At 31.9% G+C, this 23,305-nt stretch overlaps 1 protein-coding gene and 1 long non-coding RNA gene across 2 annotated transcripts in view; one reads left to right on the forward strand and one right to left on the reverse strand.

Moving 5' to 3' along the window:
• The window catches only part of LOC117112535 (muscle M-line assembly protein unc-89-like), a 43,791-nt gene that overhangs the window by 15,657 nt on the left and 4,829 nt on the right, over window positions 1-23,305 (forward strand). Inside the window, exons 16-27 of the mRNA XM_033255616.1 lie at window positions 384-671; window positions 1,053-1,349; window positions 1,760-1,929; window positions 2,510-2,652; window positions 4,043-4,181; window positions 4,860-5,052; window positions 6,081-6,199; window positions 6,840-7,020; window positions 7,181-7,341; window positions 8,256-8,385; window positions 9,464-9,736; window positions 14,090-14,129. Coding sequence (XP_033111507.1) covers window positions 384-671; window positions 1,053-1,349; window positions 1,760-1,929; window positions 2,510-2,652; window positions 4,043-4,181; window positions 4,860-5,052; window positions 6,081-6,199; window positions 6,840-7,020; window positions 7,181-7,341; window positions 8,256-8,385; window positions 9,464-9,736; window positions 14,090-14,129 — 2,134 coding nt within the window. The remainder of the gene's footprint in view (window positions 1-383; window positions 672-1,052; window positions 1,350-1,759; window positions 1,930-2,509; window positions 2,653-4,042; window positions 4,182-4,859; window positions 5,053-6,080; window positions 6,200-6,839; window positions 7,021-7,180; window positions 7,342-8,255; window positions 8,386-9,463; window positions 9,737-14,089; window positions 14,130-23,305) is intronic.
• LOC117112537 lies at window positions 11,353-17,270 on the reverse strand. The gene is made up of 3 exons (XR_004446056.1): window positions 17,153-17,270; window positions 11,921-11,949; window positions 11,353-11,594 (listed from the first exon to the last, which is right to left on the reverse strand). It is a non-coding gene; the product is annotated as an uncharacterized LOC117112537 (long non-coding RNA).

Genomic DNA, 23,305 nt, shown 5'->3' on the forward strand with positions numbered 1-23,305 from the left:
GGAACCAGAGTAAAATGTTAGTTCACTTACCTTAAAAAATAATTATAGTATCTTACTGTATACAAAACGATATTAAAATTTGGTGTGTAATTTTTTTCCAGTTTTGATCCAAAAGAAGTCAAATGATTTCAGAAGTTACTACTTACAATTTCTATTTTCAATGGATCTAATGAGTTTATTAAATAATATTGAAAGTAATCAGTCTATACTTTTGCAATTAGCACAAGATATTCAAGACTACACTCACCCCAAATATTAAAAATATGTTTAATTGATTTAATTGTAAATTGTTGATATACCAGTATATCTAAGACATGAATTAGAATCTTTTTTTTTTTTAATTAATACAAAGTATTAATTTTTCATGATATATTTCTTTCCAGCAATTTTAAGTGCACCAGTATTTATAGAAAAACTAAGAGATGTTGAAGTTAATGTATCGTCAACCCAAAGATTAGAATGTCTTGTCACTGGTAAACCAACTCCCACAGTCAAGTGGATGAAAGGTGACCACCTGTTGGAAGATAGTTCTAAATATAAACAGGATTATAGTGATGGTGTAGCCAGTCTGATAATCAATGATGTGTCAATCACAGATACAGCAATCTTTACTGCTGAAGCCAGCAATTTCAAAGGCACCGTTATCTCCTCTTCTCATGTGAAAGTTACAGGTTTGTTTTTGTAATTTCAAGATTAATATATTATTCAACACTTTTTATTGATTTAATCCTAATCGAACATTAGCATATAATTATTGTCTTCATTGTTGTTTGTGTCGTTGCTGTCTTCCTCATCGTCCTTAACATCATACTTCTCATCATCATCATTGCCATCATCATCATCATCATCATCATCATCTTCATCATCATTATTGTTAGCTTCATCACCATCATTATAATCTTTTCCTTTATCATCTTAATTTTCATGTTCACCTTATAACCACTTCATTAATTATTCATTAATGTCAGTCTTAGTTCAATTATCATCAAGCTATAAGCTTTAATACGTTATTTTATAAGTTGATGATTTTTGATTGATTTCCCACAAAACAGAACCAAAGAAGCATGTGCCAGCTCCTCGTTTTAGCCTTCCGTTAAGCAATGTTGACGTAGATGAGGGCGTGCCATGCAAGTTATCCTGTTTTGTCATTACTGAGAGCAAACCAACAATCAACTGGTTTAAAGATCACAAGCCTATTGATGATAGTGGCGACTTTGAGCTTACATATGAACAGGGAATGTGCTGCCTCTTCATTCGAGAAACATTTACAGAAGATACTGGGCATTACAGCTGCAAAGTAACAAACGAGGGTGGAGAAGCTAAGACCTCTGCTTATCTCACTGTTGAAGGTAACGTTTAAATGTTTAAGTAGTATTATGGTTATCAGTATTTTTATTGTCATCTCATAATTACTTGCAACATTGATTACTTAATAAATTGTAACTATTCAGTGTGTGATTCCATCGTTATTTTTTTTTTAAATCTTGTATCAAAAGCAAAATGAGAAACAAGTTTATTAAGTTACTAGATCACATGATGTGCAACAACTTGATTTTAAACTTACTAATAATAAGTAACTGTGTTACAGGATGGAATTGGTATAAGGTTTAGGAAGACATTTGCTTTATTCAGGATTGTACCCAGAACCCTTAGATGAAAAGGCAAACAGCTTAACTAGCTCCATTCCTTCATCAGAATTAAAACCTATTGAGATGTTCATTTCAGATTTATACTTTTATTTTGTAATTCATTTTTGTAGCTCTACCAGAAGATGATTCAAGTGCACCTCATTTTGTGACTAAGCTAAGTGATGTCAAAATGTCATCAGGAGAGAGGTTGGAGTTAACTTGCAGAGTTTTTGGCAATCCTGAACCAATGGTCACATGGTTTCATAATGGAAATCAAGTGGAGGAGTCAGAAAATATTAAGGTACAAAAAGTGGATTTGTGGATTAAATTTTTAAAAATTGACTATATTAAACTATTAATATATTTATTGTTATTAACAATAGTGCCATGCTTAATGTGTTTTTCATTTCACTTTTTTTCATGCACTTTTAAGTGAATTTAAGTACGTTATCATAAGCAATTCAGTCTTGTCTTTGTTAATTGTGATTCAAATAAATTTATATTTTATATTAAATTCATGTGATTTTAATCAGCAGTTTACAGGGGCAAGTTCATAGGCCCTTCTAAATATTCAAATTTAAGTCTGAAAATGCCATTTCCAGCTGTCTAGAGGTGTCTACCCATAACATTTTGGGCTTCAGTCCAAACCATAGTGGGGCTGATGCTCTGTACCTTTCATCTGTAATAAAATTCCTTCAGTGGTCCCTCTATTTTGAATTCCAGGTTCATAAGAATACCACTTTGAAAGCAATTAATCAACTATGAGTATTAAATGTCTTATCAAACTGTTTAAAAATTGTATCATATTGTCCTTCTCTTAATACTAATTAAACTTTATCCTTAGTTTTTTTTCAAATGAGCTTAATTCTTTTATCTGTTAGATAATTGAGGATGAGGAGAAGCATATGCTGGTGATAAGGGAGGTATCACCTGACCACAGTGGCACATATGTAGCTCGTGCCAGTAACCATGTAGGAGAAGATACAACTGTGTCAAATATCATTGTTGAACAGCTTCACACAAGGTATGTTCCATAACTTGGTTTATTTATTAAAGAATTATTTAAGTGAATAGGATGATTTTTGACTGCCCAAAGTTTCAATATGTTCTGATAAATTTTAATCAAAGAGTTAAGATTTGCCTTGTGCTCAAAAATGACCATTTTTCACCTACCTTCAATACATAAAAAATCTTTATTATTCTAAAAAAGCTCATCAAATACACAATAAAAATACTGGTTACGGTCAGCCTGTCAAAATTTAGTTAAATTGTAATATAAAGTGTACAAGAAAATTGGTATGTATGAAATATATGATTTGTAAATTGATCTGTTGATCTGTGTCTTAAATCGGGCAGTGATTAAAGAAACTAAGGCTATGTTCACACATGCGGCGTAAGACTGGCGTGGCTTACGCCAGGCGTAAGCTAATCCACGGATTAAAATTCCAAAGCGTTCACACAAACGGCGTTCGTTAAACTAGTAGTAATATAGGCATATGGGGGAATAGTTTTCAGTTTTAAATAATGTACGGGTTTTTAACTGTAGTAAAACTAACAGTGTATCATGAAAACTTTTAAATCTGTGAATTGTTTGAAGTGAACTTATATGATTATTGTATTTTAAATGAACAATTTTACTTCTGATTTTTCAGCTAGCATTGAACAGTTGTTGGTGTTGCAGGTTTTAATATACAGTCTAAATAGGATATAATATCTTACAAAACACAATCAACAAATCATATACATTATAACTAAGTAAAATGCAATAGAAAAAGAACCCCTTTACTATTTCATTCATAGAGAGCAGAGGAAAGAGAACAAAGTAGCTAATATATTGCAATCGTGATTGGTCAATCTCTTAAAATGAGGTCAAATCATTCAAGCATCACTGGCGTTAGCTCAGTGGTGTTAGCTAATCTGGGGTCTGCAGGTAGCGTTAATAACGCCAAGGACGTGGCGTAGTGAGTGACCTTAACCACGCCACTGCCTAGTTTACACACAAAGGCGTACGCTACACCAGGCTTAAGCCAGCCTTACGCCGTGTGTGTGTGAACATAGCCTAAAACCACATGCACATGCCTAGGTGGACAGCACTAGTCCTTGATTCAAGTCTATTAAACATTTGACGACAAGACAGAATCAAGAGATACTTTCTATATATGTAAACAGTTGTCTCATCTGAAAGTGATATTTTCACTATGATATAAATCCTTCCATTGTTTACATACATAGTGGGACTGCAATGGTGATTGTCTACAATTGGCCATAATTTCATCAACCTTGGTATACACTGATTGTCTAATACACAAGATACAGTGTACTGAACAAATTTCAAAACCAAACATGAACTAATAAAGATATTACAGCTATATTGTTATAATAGTTGCTAACGTTATTGAATTTAATTTCAACAGTACAAGTGGCATTGTCATAGAACCTCGTCCCAAACCAGCTGCTCCCACTGTCCTGGAACAACCACCAAAAAGTGTGCAGGTTGTTGAAGGGGAAAGTATCACTATCAATGTCCACATCACGGGCTTCCCAACACCTAAGGTAGGTAGTACATTTGCAGTAAACACTTTGGATTGTAAAAGGCTGTAATTATACTGGAGATTAAGTTTTGTTGAGATTTAAAATATTTGATTTGAAAAAGCTTCTATATCATACTTTGCACATCCCTATTTTGCAAATACAGTTGGTTTACAAAAAGTACAATGATTCAAATACAGAACTACCATATAATGCAGACTTCTCAAGTTAGAATGCATTTTAGTAACTATTTCCGTAGTAAGTAAATAATTTCCGTAGTACCAGAAAATTTTCTTTGAGCGCAAGATATGGGTTGCTAAAAAAATTGCAGGTACAGTATAAAAGCAGCTGTGGAATTTTATACAAACTGGACAGGATGAAGATTTATGGCTCACTTTTCTTGGGTTTTACAATAATTTATCAGTACCTGCAAGTCTGAGTGGTCTAAGGTCCTTAGGGACAATGTAACTAAAGATCCTGATGAAAAAAAATCATTGTTCTGGACATTACACAATCAAATCAATCTTTGTAGTCCAAAATAACAATGTGTAGACCTTTATAATTCTGGGTTTAGACTAATGGTAATTTCTGTAGTGTATTTGCCTTATTTCTGTAAATACCTCCATTTACACAAAATTTCTGTAGCAACTATGGACATATCGTAAAACATAAGAACTCTGGTAATGCATTATATTTTAACAGGTTTTCTGGTACAAAGATGAAGTTATAGTTGAAGAAACAGAAGAGATAAGAATAGTAGAGGATAAGCACAGGTGCAGCCTTGTATTCAGTCCAGCTCGACACTACCATTCTGGGTTGTATTTATACAAAGCAGCCAATACCCATGGTGCACTTACTGGTACTTGTAGGATTCACATTGAAGATCATACAACAAGTAAGTAAAATCAATGTAGGCAATTAAAAAAGCACCGGGCTAGTTATCTGGAGGTCGTCATTTCGATTCCCACCTGAATCTCTCTCTCTCTCTCTCGAGATTTTTACCCCATATTTGGGAATGTACTGAGCATTCAGTACGCTAACTCATCAGGTAGGACAAAACATCATTCCTGTTGAATCTCCTGATGAAAACATTATTTACAGTAGAATAGCATAGCAGTACCAAGATCAGATTCAACACTAACCACTAAGCGCAAACTTGGTGGTTTAGTTGTTAAGACTGGCTATTTATTTGGGTGTCATAGGTTCCTTCACACCCGCATCACTTGCAAGATTTTTTTTTCGCAAGTATTTGGGAACGTACCGAGCATTCAGTACGAAAACACGTCAGGAAGGGCAAAAATCAATCGTAATAAAGACGAAGTTATAATTTTAATCATAGAAGTGTTGGAAAATATAGCGTGGTAATTTTCAGCATTCTTGTACGTAACTGTCAAAGTCTTTTAAACAAATTCTAGAATGTTTAGATCATTTACAATTATATTGTATACTGTACTATAAAACTCTGTGATCGATGCTGACTACTTGGATAAGCGTGGCTTCTTCTGGAGTGATCAACTCAGACCTCAAGACTCTTTAATACACTCCAATATCCCATTAGGGTTACTTTTTATATACCAATATGTCATACACAATGAAGGCCTGCAAATGACAATCAAATAATTTTGCATGTAAAAATGAAAATACCTACTATATGAGATGTCCTTATTTTACTTGCCCTATTATTTTTGTGTGTATATCAACACAGGTAACATGTATGGGCAGGTATAAAGAACAGAATGAGTAGAGAGAGAGAGAATATTACCCATATTGAGTACATTTTTCTATACATACAAATTCTGTTCCTATAATTTAACTTTTTTTTTTTTTTTTTTTTTTGTATTATTGGGAATTCTGTAACAAGATGTTGATGAGTGATTGACACTGATAGTTTTTGAAATGATGTTTTCTCTTTCCTCTACTTAGCCTCAGTGACATACCCTAAAGGTCCGACATTTATCCAGCCATTAATGGAGTCAGTTTCACCCGTTGCGGGTGACACAATCAGAATCCAGTGTAGGATAAAATCATTAACTCAACCACAGGTATGTTGGTCTCAAACTCGACATAAAAAAGGTGTGGAGCTTTGATATTGCGGTTGCGTTGCACAGCATTCTATCAATGGATCCTAGTAAATCAATGTAAATTTTAGAATTAATAACCTAAACCAATGTTTATGCTTGATGACATTCCAGAAAAAAAAATATCAAATAATTTCATAGCCACCTTAAAAGGGATTCCTCTCTTTCCATCATCTTCTGTCTCATGGAAAGGATTATCAAATACATTGTAATTACTCTCAACTTTCGCAGTGTAATTCCTACATACCTACAAAATGTTCCTTTTTTTCCTCAACTTAATCGAAACTTTGAGATATTCTCAACTAACAGCAATAGTTCTTTTCAGAACTATCTACGTGGTGTACCTTAAGCATTAATATATATCATTTTATTTTTCTGTGCTGTGACATTTTAATATGTTTGAAGAATATTTTCAGAAATGTATGTGTATGTTAAATGTTACTGCCTTTTATACAGATTTTGCTGTCCAGCATTCCAGGGTCTATGAAAATATTGTTATATTATAAAGAAGTTAAAAATCTACTTAGCATCAGCATTTTTTAATGTAAAGTTGTTATATTAAAAAAATTGCATCCATTTTGATTTTGAACAATGCTATTTTCAGATTCGTTGGACAAAAAATTCTCGTACCATTACTGAAACCTCTCGTGTGCGTGTGACACAAGAAGAAGATATGTACTGCCTGATAATCATTCATGTAAAACCTACTGATGCTGGAATCTACAAGATTGCAGCGACCACTCCGCTGGGACAAATAGAATCATCAACCGTCATAGATGTCAAAGGTCAGATATAGGTTCATTAATCTTTTCATTTATTTATTGACATGATATAGTTTTTTATATTTAATTTCTATATTTTCATTGTTTTAATTTAATTATGAACTTTATAGTTTTTTTTTTATTTCATAATGTTTTTTGGCTTCAATAATTTTCATTTCCTCAGAACCTCAAATTGTAGCACCCATGTTCAGTATTCTTTTGCGTGATCTACATGTGACTGAAGGTGATGAGGTCAGATTTGATTGCCAGGTTGAGGGTCAACCAATCCCAGATGTTACCTGGTACAAGAGAGATGAGATAATAGAAGATGACTCAGATTTCAAGGTAGCATCAATTTCCCCAAAAAAATCAATGTACACCTATTTAAAAAAAAAAGAGAATAATTGGAGTATAGTAGATAATGCTCCTGGGCTTCTTTTTTCCAATCATTGCCTAAAATAACTTGACAATTATTGCTGATGTTGGTTGCTCTAGTGATATTGTCAGTATATCTTCAATACTGCATGTGCATTAGCTGAACTATGTCAATGCTATACTGTACTGCTACTAATATTTTAGTACAGTAGAAAGAATAAATTGATTATGTTTAATAAATTTGAATTTGTTATTAAATAATGCCCTGTTAGTGGAAAAAAATATGCAGTCAATATAAAACAAATATTGACTGCTCTAGATTCGGGGAACGGTGAAATCTATAGCCCCTCGGTGATGTGGAGACTGTAGCCTATCTTCCTTAGCGTCGAAGGGCTCGGGAAGATGGGCGCACCTCGGGAGGATAGGCTACGGTCTCCACATCACCTCGGGGCAATAGATTTCACCATTCCCCTCAGTATAATATTTACTTGGATTTTAATCAGCTCATAGTTCCAAATAAAGCCATTGGTGATTTGAAGGCTGTACTATGTCCCTTGATTTCATCTCAGGACATATTACGGCCTCCTGATCACCTTGGGGTATAATTTAAACCCTGCCTCTCAACTCAGTAATTATTTGTATACTATACTATAGAAAAGTAAGTTCCATTTCAGATGAAGGAAAGTAACGTAAATGGATGATGTTTCGATTGACTTATACAAATCATTGTGACTTTGATAGAGGTTGAGTTGACTCCTGATCCTCAGAAAATTTATACTCATAGATTATTTTTAATTTAGTCATAACATTAATGTTGTTATGTGAATTACACTTCTTTACTGGATTTTTTTTGTTCGCTATAATTGAACTTTTTTTTTTTACAGATAATTGTTAATGAGGACCGTCATAGTTTGTTAATTAAGGAAGTATTTTCTGATGATAGTGGATTGTATAAAGTGGTAGCCAGTAACACTGCTGGTCAAGCTACTTCACAAGCAGAGCTCATTGTGGAATGTAAGCAACAAACTTTTTTATCTTAATAATTTTTCTTCAAAATATTTCATTTAGCTTTGTTATTGTATAAAAAATTCTCTTTTTTTTTTTTTTTTTGGAAAATCTAATAAGAAACAGAGTACTTATACTCAGGACGTTTCAATGTCTAACAGAGCTCTTTATCAACTTACTGCTAGGTGTAATTGCACCAAGCCTTTTAGGTTGGGGAATAAATGAATTTTTGATAAAATGAAGTAATCATAAACCTTCTGAAATTGTTTATTTATGTATATATTAATAAAACTGTATAAAATAGAATGTGCCTGCTGGCCTTAATTAGAATACTAGACACATTTAACATATTTTTAAGACCAGATTTGATAGGAGTAGGAGTATTTCGATGTGATTCACACCAAGTATAAACTCCTAAATCTGAAGACTTCTTCAGTGGGATGCCTTTGTGGTGAACTGGGCAGCACACCGGGTGACAAATCTCCTACCTTTCTGAAAAGTGTACATTCTTTATCACACAGAACCAATAGCTTAATGTTTCACCCAAAAGATGGTGCACTATCGGAACTTGTATTTCAGCCGTCGAAACACAGGGAAAGCTGTGATTAGAACCGAAATGATCTCCATGGTTCAGTGTGATGAAAGTTGTCTTTCCAGCAAAGCTGATTATTGTTTAACATTTCTGTAACTTCTGTTTGTTGAGGTTTGAAAAAGTGGTGCTTTAATGTTATGATATATCACCATCATCTAACAGAGATTATTCTAGAAAAGGTAGAAGCATCTGCACACTATGTTATTACTGTTATGATGATATCAAAATCAAAATTGATATTAAACTGAAGTAATTAAAATTTATATCATGTTGAATTAGTTACACATTGTAAATAATTTTCAGTTTCATTTGAGAAAAATAGATGTTGGCCACCAAAACTGCCAAGAGAGGAGGAGTAATAACAGTAACTTTGAATATAATTATATAATATTAATCAACAAGAATCAAATTTATTGTGTATTTTTCTCAACTTTGAGTTACTGACAGTCACAGTTGCTAAAATATTTGATTGAGATTTAATCTATTACTCTTCAGGTGCTCCACATGTGATGAGAAACCTGGTGGATGTAGAAGTGAGAGAGGGAGAATCTACTCAGTTTGAATGCATCATCAGTGGTAACCCCTCACCTAGTATCACCTGGTTGCTCAATGAGAACCCTGTGTTGCATGACTTCATTGCAGAATCTGATGGTGAAAGGCATCGACTTGTCATACCAGAGGTATTCAGTGATGATGATGGTCTGTATACCTGTATAGCAGAGAATTACTTAGGACAGGCCAGTACACAAGCTTATCTGAAGGTCAAAGGTAAATATATCTATTAATTAATTTTGAATGGCTCAAACCACCTTGGCCCATTTATAATACACAAATTTCATTTTATTTAATCAGCAAAGGTAGAAATTAGTAATATATTGGAATTGAATACTATAGTTTAAGGATTCAAGAAAACCAGATAAAACTTTTCCAGTTATATTATTTTATAAACAGTGGTTTCTAGAGTACTGACAGCATTGATATATAAAATAAATGTATTAAAAACAAATTCCATGCAACTTTAGGATTAGGAAAAAATATTTTTAAAATGTCATTTTTATGTTCATTTTTAGATGACACTTAAAATGAACAGATATTGCAAATATTTTCTCTAAGAATTTCACCAAGTATATAATCGTGACATTCCAAAATACAAAAATATTCCAAGATTGATAAAAAGTAAATTTATATGTTACCTCATATGTAAGCCAATCATACTTCTTATCAACTGCTACAATTTACCGTTACATTTTCATGAATGTTAGTGGGAAAAAACCTAAATTTTTATAATTACTTTTTTCTAAGATTGGAATGTTTTGACAATTTAGGATTTTAAGTAAAACAAAATTGCAAACAAAAGTTTGCTTTTTTAAATTAACACATGATGAGGAGATAAAAATCTCAGATATTACACCTCCATCATATACCCCATTAATATGCAAATTCTCATTTGAAAAAAATGATATAATTCTTTTAGGCATTTACAGTTGAATTTTAGAGAAGCTACAAAGTATAAATCTTTTGAAGATGGGTGTGTTGATGTTTATAGAACACAAAATAGGCTTAGCTTCTTTTGGTTAAATCATATAACTTTTTGCACAAATTTTAGCATAGATAAGACACACAAGTAAATATTTTGCAATGCAGATGACATGTTCACAGGTCTTACACCTGCTTGCTGCATTTTCTCATATGTATTGCAGTCTAGAATGTTCTAATGATCTTTCAAATTTCAGTCATGTTTGTATGCTAACATAGGTGGTTCATTGAAAATGTCAGTGCTAATATCCATGACAGTTTTTTTAACTAGTTAGTAGTGCATATTTTATATTGCTGGGCATTTATAAAGCTTATGTAGTTATATAACTGTTTTCTGGTACTTAAATCTTTCTGTTTTTTTTCTTCATTTTTTGATATTTTTGTGGAGAGGGTCCATGAGAGTTTTCTTTTAAGCAGGTATTGGTGCTTTATAATTTTCAATATTATTAATATTATAATAATACAGAATTAAAAAAAAAAATAAACTGAGTGCTAAAGAGCTTGGATAAAAAAGGGTCATGGAAGTTTATTACATTTGGAGTATTTAGGAAAAAATCTAATTTTCTAGTTTTACAGAGCTTTAAATGAATGAGACATTATTCGTTTTTGGGAACCAATAGTTAAGTCTTTCATATTTGCAGAGTTTTTGGATAAATTATATTTGATGCTGAGAGAGTGAATCTATTGCAAGCTTCTCAAGTGTACTTTTGTACTGTATATGCAAAAGTATAATTTAAATTTCATTGTAGACTGGAAAAATACTTACTATCAATATTGTGATGTCGTTATACCACTTTACACTGAAGTCTCAAAGTGGTTGCGGCATGGATCCGCTGGTACAGGTATAAAGTAATTTCCAGATAATTTTCTTACAAAGATGACAAATTAAAATTTAATAAAATGTATGTAGCAGTTTGCGAGTTGGGCAGACACGCTTGATTTGATGGTCGGTTGACTATCAGCTGTCAAATCCATCTCTACTCTGTGTGAGCTTGTGATGATGCTATGTCGTCTGCTGCATGTTAGTGCAGTCTCAGTGAATCGCTGTTGAAGACAATCCCTCTCTATGAAATTGCATCAACTATTGGCTCTATATAATATAACATATAACAGACAATCAAAAATTGAGTCATGTAGACTTGTAACTTCCCAATCAGCGACTGTGGATTAAATTGTGATTCGTTGCAATTTTATGCCATATGTGTTCTCCCTCAAAAGAAATAAGTCACACCAAATAATATCTAAGTGTAGTCTGAGAATAATATTACACTCCAAAATTCAAAATAAATGCTACAAAACTACCAAATAGAACAGTAGCAATATTTTCTCCCATCCTTTTACATTGTTTTGCCTTGTCATGTATTACTTTGTTTTTTCGACAGCCCTTCAAAAGCTTTCCTTTTTTTAAAATCTTACCTTTTTAAAAAGATAGTAAGTTGTATTATCTGAGAAAAAGAAGAAAAATAAATCTTTTGTTGATATTAGTAGACTCTATAATATGATTCTCATGAGAGCAGCTTAGTTCAGTCGGCTAAACTGGTGATAGCCACTTTGTGTATGAGTGTGCTGAACCGGGGAGGAGGTTAGTTCCCCCCCCCCCCGGTTCAATTCCCGTCACTGTTCTCCTTGTGATTCAGTTGGAGGGCTGAAATACAAGTTACAATAGCGTTACCGTCTTTCGGATGTGATGTTAAAGCCTTTGGTCCTGTGTGCAATATGGTCCTTGTGCACGTTAAAGAATGCAATACACTCTTTGAAAAAGAGTAGGAGATCGTGTACTGCCCAATACACCACCAGAAGGACCCCACTTGATGATGTTATTAATAATTTAATGACACTGCTATGTGTATGAAATCCATAGCTATGGAAATTGTTAGCAGTCTTTGAATTCTGGAGTTCCTGAATGCTGCTCATTCATACCATCATCAGATCTCGTCATTTAAATTTTTGTTAAAAGATTTAATGGTCAGACGTAAGCAAATAATGAGGCCATGCTCTCCTGATGTAGATGATATTTTCATTGAAAGCGAATGCTCTAGTGAACGGTACCAGTCCTAAAAATTTGCTAGGCATAACCTTTCTTAAAATATAAGTAATAGGTGGGCATTGATGTGAGATATGATTAACTGGGTGTGTGATATCTCCTTTCTATGCATTAAGCAATACACTTGAAATGAAATGGTTTGTTCCATTTGTTTTGTTTTGTTTTGTTTTTTTTTTTTTCTGATTTCCCAATTATCTAAAATCCAGAGTTAATTAATCATAGATCTAATTGTTGGAAATTGAAAATTTTTAAAAACATTTACATTTGTATGGGCTCCCAGTCTCTAAACCCAAAATACACTTGAACCTCAGCCAACTCAACCCAAAACCAACCTTTAACAAAACCAAACTCAACCCAAAAATATCAGAAACCAAAATGGGATCCATCCATGTAAAATATTCTACCAATAGCGGGAAGTAAAGTATTACCTTTAATTAGTATAAAGATCCCCTTTTGTCCAGTTGATTTAACCTGTCTTTAAGATGAGGAGGTTACGATATATTATTACATGTTTTGTACACCCTGCTGTGTATGTACTATTTCATAGTTGGACTGAAGAGCTGGTTCAGTTCGCTTTACTTCATAGTTGGCATTCCCAACATGCCTTCTGTTCTGACATTGGGCCAACTCAGATACCTGAATGTTGTGCTCACATTTAGCTTGATATTGATAATCCGTTGGATATTCTGTTTATAAATTAAACATCTATTTTAAGCTTAGTTTTGTTCTACTTTTCTTGCCTAAATACAGGAAATAAAATATACAGATATCTTTAAAATATTCCATTAATCTGTTATTCATGTATAATAAGATTAAAATAATTATGAAAGGCTATTCAATTAATATGGTATGTTCTGTTGAATAAATGGTTTTAAAGTAGTTCCATGTGTCTCATTGTATTAACATAAACAATATTTTGTTGAAAGTAATTTTATTGCTTGTTTGACCTTATAAATAATGTTTGTATATTATTATATATTAAAATATACTTGATTTGCATTTTGAAGGAATACATTCCACTAAAGTGAAATTTCATAAGTGTGGAGAAGGGCAAACCAGTCAGTGTCTATACTTGAAATGCCAAATTTTTAAAATTAAAGTATTGCTTCAAAAAAGTATATATTATGGTAATATTTTTTTTTTTTTGACTTTTACTCCCAACAATTAACTATCAATAAGAACTATAATATATAAGTACAGCTCACCACGTTATTTACCTTTTGTTTAAGTGGGATGTAATTTTATGTTTGTGTGTGGTGGAGTGCTTTTAAAAATAATCATGATTGTAAAGTGGCATGTGCAAATATTGTGTTAGAAAAAGAAAAGTAAACGTAATCGGTATATGCTTCATAGTGATGACAATATAGTTGTATAGCATTGAGGCTCCCAAATTATTTTACAATGCTTAAAAATGCAAAAATTGAACAAAATGCGAAATATTAAATATAAGGCTATAGAATTTTAGTGATTAAGTTTTTAAAGTAATGGGATTTTTTAATGTGATTTTTCTATCAACTTCATTTATTTATTTATTTTTACAGAAGAAATAAGAAAAGAGATTGAATGTGAGACAATAGAGAGGTAAGTAAACGCATTTCGAATAACGGAAATAATTACGGTTCAGGTCTAAAATGTTTACATCAGTATTAATTCCATTAAATTCTTTTGTTCTCAAACTCAAATGCTAATCGCAATTTGGTATTTTGTTGTTTCCATTTTGCTTTTAGATTTTTTGGTTTGTGTTTAATTCCTTATCTATAGAGGATAAATATTGTAAACTTATAACAGGTTTAAATTTAATTTTCATTTATTGATTTCTGATCAATGATTGATTGATTGATTGGTGATTAAATGACTGAATGATTGATTGATTGGTGGTACTGTAATGGTATATTTCCATTGTTTTCAGACTGGATTGTAGAAATTAGCTATTAGATATTGGACAAGTAAAATTTAATCTGAATCTGATAAGAAGATGTGATTTACTTTTCTCACTTTATGAAAATGAAACTGTTATATATTTTTTTCATTATTGTAGGTCTAAATAAATGCAAATAAATGATCTAGACCAATGGGTCTGGGAATTAAGTAAGCTAGTGATGAGGCCAGATTTTATTGAGAAATCCTATAATTAAATTGTAATCAGTCATAATATAAATACAAGATAGTGGATTCACACATCATTGTATCAATTAGGTGGATTAGTGAGATAGCTAGATTGTTACCTGAAGCAGTTTACTGCGTGAATTATATTTTTCTACTGATTATATTGATCAAATTATAATTCAGAAGGTAAATTGTAATTATGTGCAGAATCATTAATCATTATATATAGACAGTGACGATTTCCATGATGATGTGAAATACTGCTTTATATTGTCATACAAAATATTTGTGTGCAGAAACTTATTGCAAAAGAATTTTAATTTCCTTGGTTAGTAATGATAGAAGTATTCCAGTAACTTCCGCTATTATCTTGCTCATTGAGTGCGCATGGAAGATAAAACTAAAGTAAACAGGATAAAAATAAGTGTGATGTTGAATGATGAAGCTGCTATAATTACACTCTATCTAATGATGGGCTGAAGTTATGGAATTTCATTTCAGAATTCCACCAAGTTTAAAATCTGTAAGCATATTAAAACACTTTAAAAACTAAATTTAAACTGACCAAATAATGATGAATATTATTAATTAAACTAACAGAGTCATGTACTATAATTAAATTATATATTTGTAATTCATAAAAGAAACAATATTTGCTTATACCCACTAATTTTATTTCTGTTATATATTATACAATAAGTTAAAAAGTAACTAAAATGTGTAACTAAAATGTTCTAAATCTTTTAGTTACATTTTAACTTACTGGTGGAACAAGTATACTTTTACATGATTTCCTCCTCTTTGCTTACTATTGTCTATTCTATGTTTGTGAGCTGAATTTCAATTTGAATAAAAAAAAAAGTAAAAATAAATGCAATAATTTAAATTGTAACTAAAAATCCAGTAACATTAATTTTACAAAAATTCCTTCTAAAAGTACTTTAAACTTATTTGGCAGTAGCATCTTTTTAAAAAATTAATGATTTTATAAAAAAAAAATCTATTTATTACTAAATTTCATCACTGGGGCCATTTATTTGGGGGATATTTTTTTCTGGGGCCATTTATCTAACTTCAGAAAGATAACCATTCTAAGCATATCTGCATTCATCACCATTCAAAGCATTTTTCATATCTTATAGTTCCCCGATTTCCAGATTATATTATTCTGTCAAGGAGAAATAACAATTTATAAATGTTCTATTCATAATGTTTATTTGTTTAAATAAAAAAAAAATATGAGTTCTCTTGGATATTTAAAACAATTGTAATTGAGTTAAATTGCTAGATGCCTTAGTTTTTCTGATAAATATGATAGGACAAATGGCTTGTCATTGTAGTTAATTTTGTGTTATTGTGATACATGACAAGGAAAACATGTATGAGATAATTTTTAATCTTGCATTAAAATAAACTATGTAAAATGAAACACTGGTAACTTTTTACAATTGATTAATTACATACACTTTCTGTATTTTTAGGCTAAAGTATGCTTCAGATTTTAATTTGATTCTTAGAGCACAATAATAGTTATGATGGCTCAGGACCACCCCATAGCTATTTTTTTTTAAGTACGTGAACAATCAATGAATTTTAAGCCGACCAAGCCGCAACCTAAATTTGGTCTGACTGTAAGGTCGGCTCAGGATTTGCAATGCTAGACCCGGGCAGTCAATTTTGACATGTTATACCGTAAGATCTTATGCAAAAATCCAGCGAAAAGGATGAAATGTGAACGTTCGCAGTGTGGACCCTGTGCTGACTTAAAATACTAACCGCGAATGCAACAGTCGTCTTGAGTTGCCTGTAGTTAAGGCGGCCTTGGGCCAATACAATACGTGTGATTGGGCTCTTAGTGTAGTCAATAAGCTCAAGTGGCTCTTTTTTCTTATATGTTCTATTTCTTATAGAAAAAAAAAACCACTATTGTCTACTTCCAGTGGTGCTGGGGCAACCAGGGCAAGTGACCTGGGGCCCGGGCCCGGCAGTGGCCCAGGATAACTAGGTAAAAAATAATAAAATCAATAAATAAATAAAAATTATTAAACGTATACATTCATCCAGTATCATTCCTGTGTTTTTTCCCATGGGAATTTAAATAAAGCTGACAGTTTATCGATGAAAGCTGGTATCGCTTCTAATTCTTTTTCATGAATATTTACATGACTTCTACTATTCTAGAGTTTATGTTTACAATGTTTCAAATAGTAAATTCTCTACGTTTAATTAATAATTATAAAAGGCTTGGACCCTAGACATCGTCAATATACATACAAGTTAGAAAATATGAACAGACCTGATAGAGATTTGATTGTCAAATAAATAAATACTAAATTAGTGGATTAAACCAGTAGCGGATTTAAGGAGAGGCCCGACCCCCACACCTGAATTTTTCAAAATTTAACAAAAATTTTGAGGAAAAGAAAATTCTACTCAAATTTAGTCCAAGAGTGGCATTTCTGGTCATGCAGAGGTGCCTTAATCATACATTTTCTTACCTCAGCCCCAACGATGGCAGGGCTGCAGTAGATTGTCCTTCTGTGCAAGTTCTTCTCTGTGTCCCCTCTGTTTCAATTTCCTGGATCTGCCACTGTAAACTTTAATACCTATGTTATGAATCTTCAGCACGTTTGAATAAAAGGAAGGATAGCTTTTACTGTCAATGTTTCTATACTTTATTTTTCATGACCTGATGAAATTAGGCACTCTATAATCTATTAGATTAGTCCTCTAATCCATTAAAAGTCCGTAGCTCCAGGGATCTTCGCTCCTGCTGGGGCCCTATACGACCCCAGACCCCCAACCAATGGGCCTGGGCAGCAAGGATGCCCCGGGGTTCCGCGGCCCTGTCTACTTTAATACCTAAAGTCACAGACTCAAAAAAAATGTTTCAACAACACAGTCTGTTTTTGAAACAGATTGTAAAGATTTTACCTTCCAATTAATTTCCTGAAGTTTTTTAGTCAATTAATGTTTACTTGCATAAACAATGATCCAAGAGATTAGTTGTTTTGATAAATATGGATTACTATTTATATTTATACATAATCCCTCCCATAGGTCATTGTAACATTCAGGATAAATTACTTGGTTCCAAATGTCACAAATATACAAATGCATGTTAGTTGAGCCTGGTTGAACTGTTCAAGGATTGCAAATTTCACTACATTTAAACAGTTTGGTTTTATACAGGCCCTCAGAGAATAAATTCCCAGCACAGAAATCTATGTCACAAAACTATTTGAGGCTTTGCCATACCCAAAACCAGCATACTGTCGCTAAATGTTAAACTGAGTAATTAGCGTATGATAATAATAATTTATTTGGAAACTTTTATAACAGTGGACCACTTCCCCTTGCGAAAATGCGTTTAAAAAAAATAGCATGCAAAATAATTAAACAAAATTTAAACAATATCAATGCAATGATGATTAACATTATAATGACATAATATATTTTAGTTAATGACTTAAATTAAGAGCATTTACAAAAAGTTAATCTTAACAACTAAATCTACTATCTAAATTGATAAAGAAAAAAAAATCGAACAAGATAAATTATTAAACAAAATATATAAATATTAAGACAAAATAAGAATTTGGCAGTATGATATACTTTAGTACAGAGAAGCTGTAATACTTTTACTTACTTTGGCAACAGGAGTCGATTCCAGTAAATTACCTATTACGGTATTTTAAAGCTTATATAATTATTTTGTAGAGAATAATGGTCACTGATGCTAGTTTTGGCATGGCAAGTCTCATGTTGTCACATCCACTGCAGCAGTGGACAAACCAGCAAACAAATTTCAATGAAAATACAAGTAATAATCCTTTCATGGGCCTATGAGTTCTGTTATACACCAAAACTATCAAACTTAGTTTTAATTATTGTAATTAAAAATAATTAATATATTTTAATAAAATAATAAATATTGTTAATATTTGTTATTATTATTGTCATAATTATTAACATCATGGTTGTTATCATTATTATCCTTAATATTATTATTAAAATTGTCATTATCAAATGATTTTCTCATTATAAACTATATTTAAAAATAATTGTAATGTTTTATCTGGTTTGAATATAATATTGTAAATCAAAATTTGTTTTGTTAATAGAGTATGGTTCCCTAATATAGCATGTTAATAGGGTGTTCCTCCTGTCCCTAATAATCTCCACCCATGACTACACAGTATTACAGGGCGGTAGCACCTCCTTAAGTCCTATATTGTACTATATTTAAGCAGTGACCTAAGAATTAATTTTTACTCCAGCTAAAGTTAGTGAAAGTTGACAATCTTAATGATTAATTGGTGCCAATGGCATCTGGCATTAGGTAGACAGGTGTCGAGTGTCTGATGTTTATGCACTCTGCTGATAGCCAAGGCTCCAGTGCACCAGTAACGCACCAATTATGGTTAAAGGCTGCACTGTGTTGTAAGTATAGCACAACACTCACTTCCAGTCTCCAGTAGTCAGTGAGAGTGATGGTAATGTTTTAGACCAAAGTTGATAAAAAACCCATCATTATGTAGCTCAGAAGAGGGATATTTATAATAGAAAGTGAAGATTGGAGACATTTAAGGTTGGTTTATTTATGATTGTTAATTTTCTGTTGTGGTAAAAATGATTTTTGAAGTTAGATTGTTAGTTGAACAGCATACTTTGCATTCCATTAGTGTATGTAATTGTTCATGAGAGAGAGGTACATGCATGTGCAGAACATACTGTCTCTATTCATAAGTTTAATGTTTTTATTTATCTTTAGAAAGAGGCAATATAATTGCAATGTTAATTGTATCACCATCTTTCTATATAGTCTTCCTTTCTGATCACAAATTTATAGATGTATTATAGTAGATTATGAAGTTTAATGTGATTACATAGTGTTTGAATGTCATATTTTTGTGTACCACTTACTGGTTTTGTACACTTACCCTGAGAGACATAAAACAAGTTATTAATGTGCAAGCTGAGGTTTTATTAGAGCTGTGTTTCCCAATCTTTTTTTTTTCGGGGACCCACTTTGGTGACCCACCCTGTCAGAACATGTAAGATGTTTTATTGACCTAAAACAACGAAAGGAATGGCTAGGCCTAGATATCAAAAGTCCTTACTTGAATTATTTTTATTTTATCTATTTTTGAAAGCACTTTGTTAATTGTATTTTCTTATCAATGATATTTAAATATTTGTAATCAGTCCTTAATAACTTTTAACTAGTTTAATCACAATTAAAATCCTTTTATTTTATATCTTCTTCCAGTGACAAAAATAATTTGATTATATTTTTTTATACATATGTGTATAGGGTTGTTTCTGCAACCCACTGAAAAATATTTGCAGTCCATTTAATAGGTCACAACCTACAGTTTGAGTTATATGTATATATTATTGCATTTTTGACAAGAAAAAAAATCAAATATGATAAGTTACAAAATTTGTTAATAATTTTATGTTCAATCATGTGAAAATATAATTTAATAAAAATTCAGATATTAACAAATGGGATAATAATTATATATATATAACCTTTATTGCAATCTCAAATATTTAGGATTGTATAAAATAGAATATAAAATTGAAATACCATGAAGATTTGTAAAAATGCATTACAATAAAGAAGGACAAAATTTCAATAAAAATAAATCAGGAGGCATGAGAAAAAAAATATTTTGCTCGGTGGATCATTACAACTTCTTAACTATTAGTTAGGGATGGTAGACGAAGTCTACCATCCCTCATAGTTGCCATACGTTGTAATGAACTTTCTAGTATATTGAAGCTTGGCAAGTGGAATATTGACGTTTAAGCTTAATTGTGATTATGTGCTCTAGCTGTTAGTAGCAAATGATTGAGTTTTTCTTTTGTTTTTTCATTTTTTCCGAAATATCGCTGACATAGATGAATACACCTGTCCTCTAGTCGTGGTAACTCTAAAATTTCACAAGCTAAATTGTAAATTCAAATTGTAAGTGATAAATTGAATTATTATTCCAACAGTACAAAGTTGGATACTTTCTAGACATTTAGACTTATCAGCAGTGATACATGTTCCCCAGACTAGACAGGCGTATTATAAATGCCCATACCTGTACCAGTTTCAGATGAACGAGGTAAAATAAAACAGCGCATCTTCTCCAAACCCTGCTCTTCTAAGTTTTTTAAGAACATTTAGCCTGATTTTAGCTTTACCTAAAATGGTGTATGGTAAAAATGGCCCCAGTAAAAATGGCCCCAGTAAGAATGGCCCCGGTAAAAATTGCCCTGGTAAAAATGACCCCAAATGACAGGTAGGTAAAAATGGCCCCCAATAATAATATTCCGTATTAAAACTGAATTATATTTAATCATTATATGCATTTTTTTAAAACTGAAATAATTTAGTTTTTAAAAAGAATCTAACATCAAATAAATTGCCATTTATATTTTACTTTTTGCAGGAATTACGTATTCAAAGAAAAAAAAAAAAGCCGTGAATAACACTTTTTATATTTTTTCCATTTAAATGTTAGAAAATAGTTTAACAGTTTAATCAATAAATCAACATAAATCATGCATTTATTAATACTAAAATAATTTATTTGTGGCCAATTTCACGGAAGCGGAATCACAATCAGAAATTCAATCCAGGTATTGCTAAACTCCGCAAAAATGGGTTGATGTGAACATCAAATTATTATTTTTTTTTTAAAGAAAAAGAGAGTTTTTTAAAGAAAAAAATTATAGCCACTGGTTTCTGAGCCAGTAGTAGCATGGAGGTATATACCTCCATGATAGTAGACACTTGGATTTAGTTGGCAGAGAGTAAAAACCAAGTATGCAAATTAATTAAGTTGCTTTAATAAATGTATTCCTAATTGTTCAGTTTACTAAAAACAATATTTGATTAACAAATACTTCTTTGAGGTAAAACTCTAAGCAGAACATTTATTGTTTGTGAGAAAGTAAGCCTCTCCCTTTTCCCATACATGAACTTGTGATTCAACACACAATTGTTCCACATGCTTTAACTACTGTTTATTTGCATTATTTATAACATGTAAAGTTATTTCATTTGATACTTAACAAAAGTGAATTTTGTGTTATCTATGAGTTGAATATTTTAGTAATTGAAGTACTTTATGTATGTCATTCCTATTAGTGGAATAATGTTTTTAAAACTTTTATTTCTACATATCAAAAAATGTTATTCATTGTCATGCTTTCAGATAATCTCTCAGTACATTATTTGCATCTGTTGTGTAACTGTATTTGTATCTACTACTGAATTTTTTCATTGTGGCCAGTTTTACCTACTTGTCATTTGGGGCCATTATTACTGGGACCATTATTACTGGGGCCATTATTACCAGGGCCATTTTTACCGAGGCCATTTTTTCCTACATTCGGTAAGAATGGCCCGGTAAAAATGGCCCAGGAAAAAATGGAAAGTTTTCTTAGGGCCTGTTTACGAACTTTTGAAAACCGGATAACTCAAGCCTGAGGTGATAATTAATCATTCCTCAACTAGCTTTAATTACTAAAACATCTGGACTTTCCGGGCTTATCCCTGTCTCTTATACACATCTATGTGTATAAGAGACAGTAGGAACACTATCAGGCATGAGCAAGTTATATGAGATTTGCTAATACTAGACGTCATTTGAGTGTAATATGGTACTGTGTGCTGTTTTAGGACTTATCTTATCTGGTGCAACATTAGTAAATTAATAATTTAATGAGAAAAATGTTTTTTTTTTTTTAAATAATATCTTGGTGATAGAAATCATCAAGGTATGTTTTAATAAGCACTTTCAATAAGTATTCCAATGTTTATTTAATTGTAGATTATCTCAAATAAGCACCTATGTGATCTGTCTCTTATACACATCTAAATGTTATTCATGGTCATGCTTTCAGATAATCTCTCAGTACATTATTTGCATCTGTTGTGTAACTGTATTTGTATCTACTACTGAATTTTTTCATTGTGGCCAGTTTTACCTACTTGTCATTTGGGGCCATTTTTACCCGGGCCATTATTACTGGGACCATTATTACTGGGGCCATTATTACCAGGGCCATTTTTACCGAGGCCTTTTTTTCCTACATTCGGTAAGAATGGCCCGGTAAAAATGGCCCAGGAAAAAATGGAAAAGTTTTCTTAGATTAGTAGTTTAGTTTCAAGAGCCCACAAATTGTGTACTCCCGATAAACTTCAAGCAGAACTTTGTAACATTAGGAAATTTATGTCATGGAATGAGTACCCTTTAAAAGTTGTTAACCATGTACTCAATTAAATGAACCTGATTGTATACTGAGGATAGCGGCTTGATTAAGATCTGGGTTATGATTGCCTTATCTAGGAAAGGCGGAGAATTAATTTTACGTAGATGCTTAAACAGAGTAAAGAAACACTTAGAGGTAAAATTCATAACATTATGGCAGTACAAAAATGTCTCTCATTTTATATCTACTAAAGATCAAACCCCTAAGGAATACTAGAGCTCTGTTGTTTATTATTTTAAATGTCCAGTTTGTAATAGTGATTATACCGTATTGGAAGACAGATAGATGCTTAATAACTACACTTAAAGAACATTCTTCACGATCTGATAGTGTTATAAATGATCATATACAAAATTGTGAGGTATTCCAATATG

This window comes from Anneissia japonica, unplaced genomic scaffold (genome assembly GCF_011630105.1).
Source record: "Anneissia japonica isolate Jap-2015-1 unplaced genomic scaffold, ASM1163010v1 scaffold2991_len510020_cov192, whole genome shotgun sequence".
NCBI classification, from domain to species: domain Eukaryota; kingdom Metazoa; phylum Echinodermata; class Crinoidea; order Comatulida; family Comatulidae; genus Anneissia; species Anneissia japonica.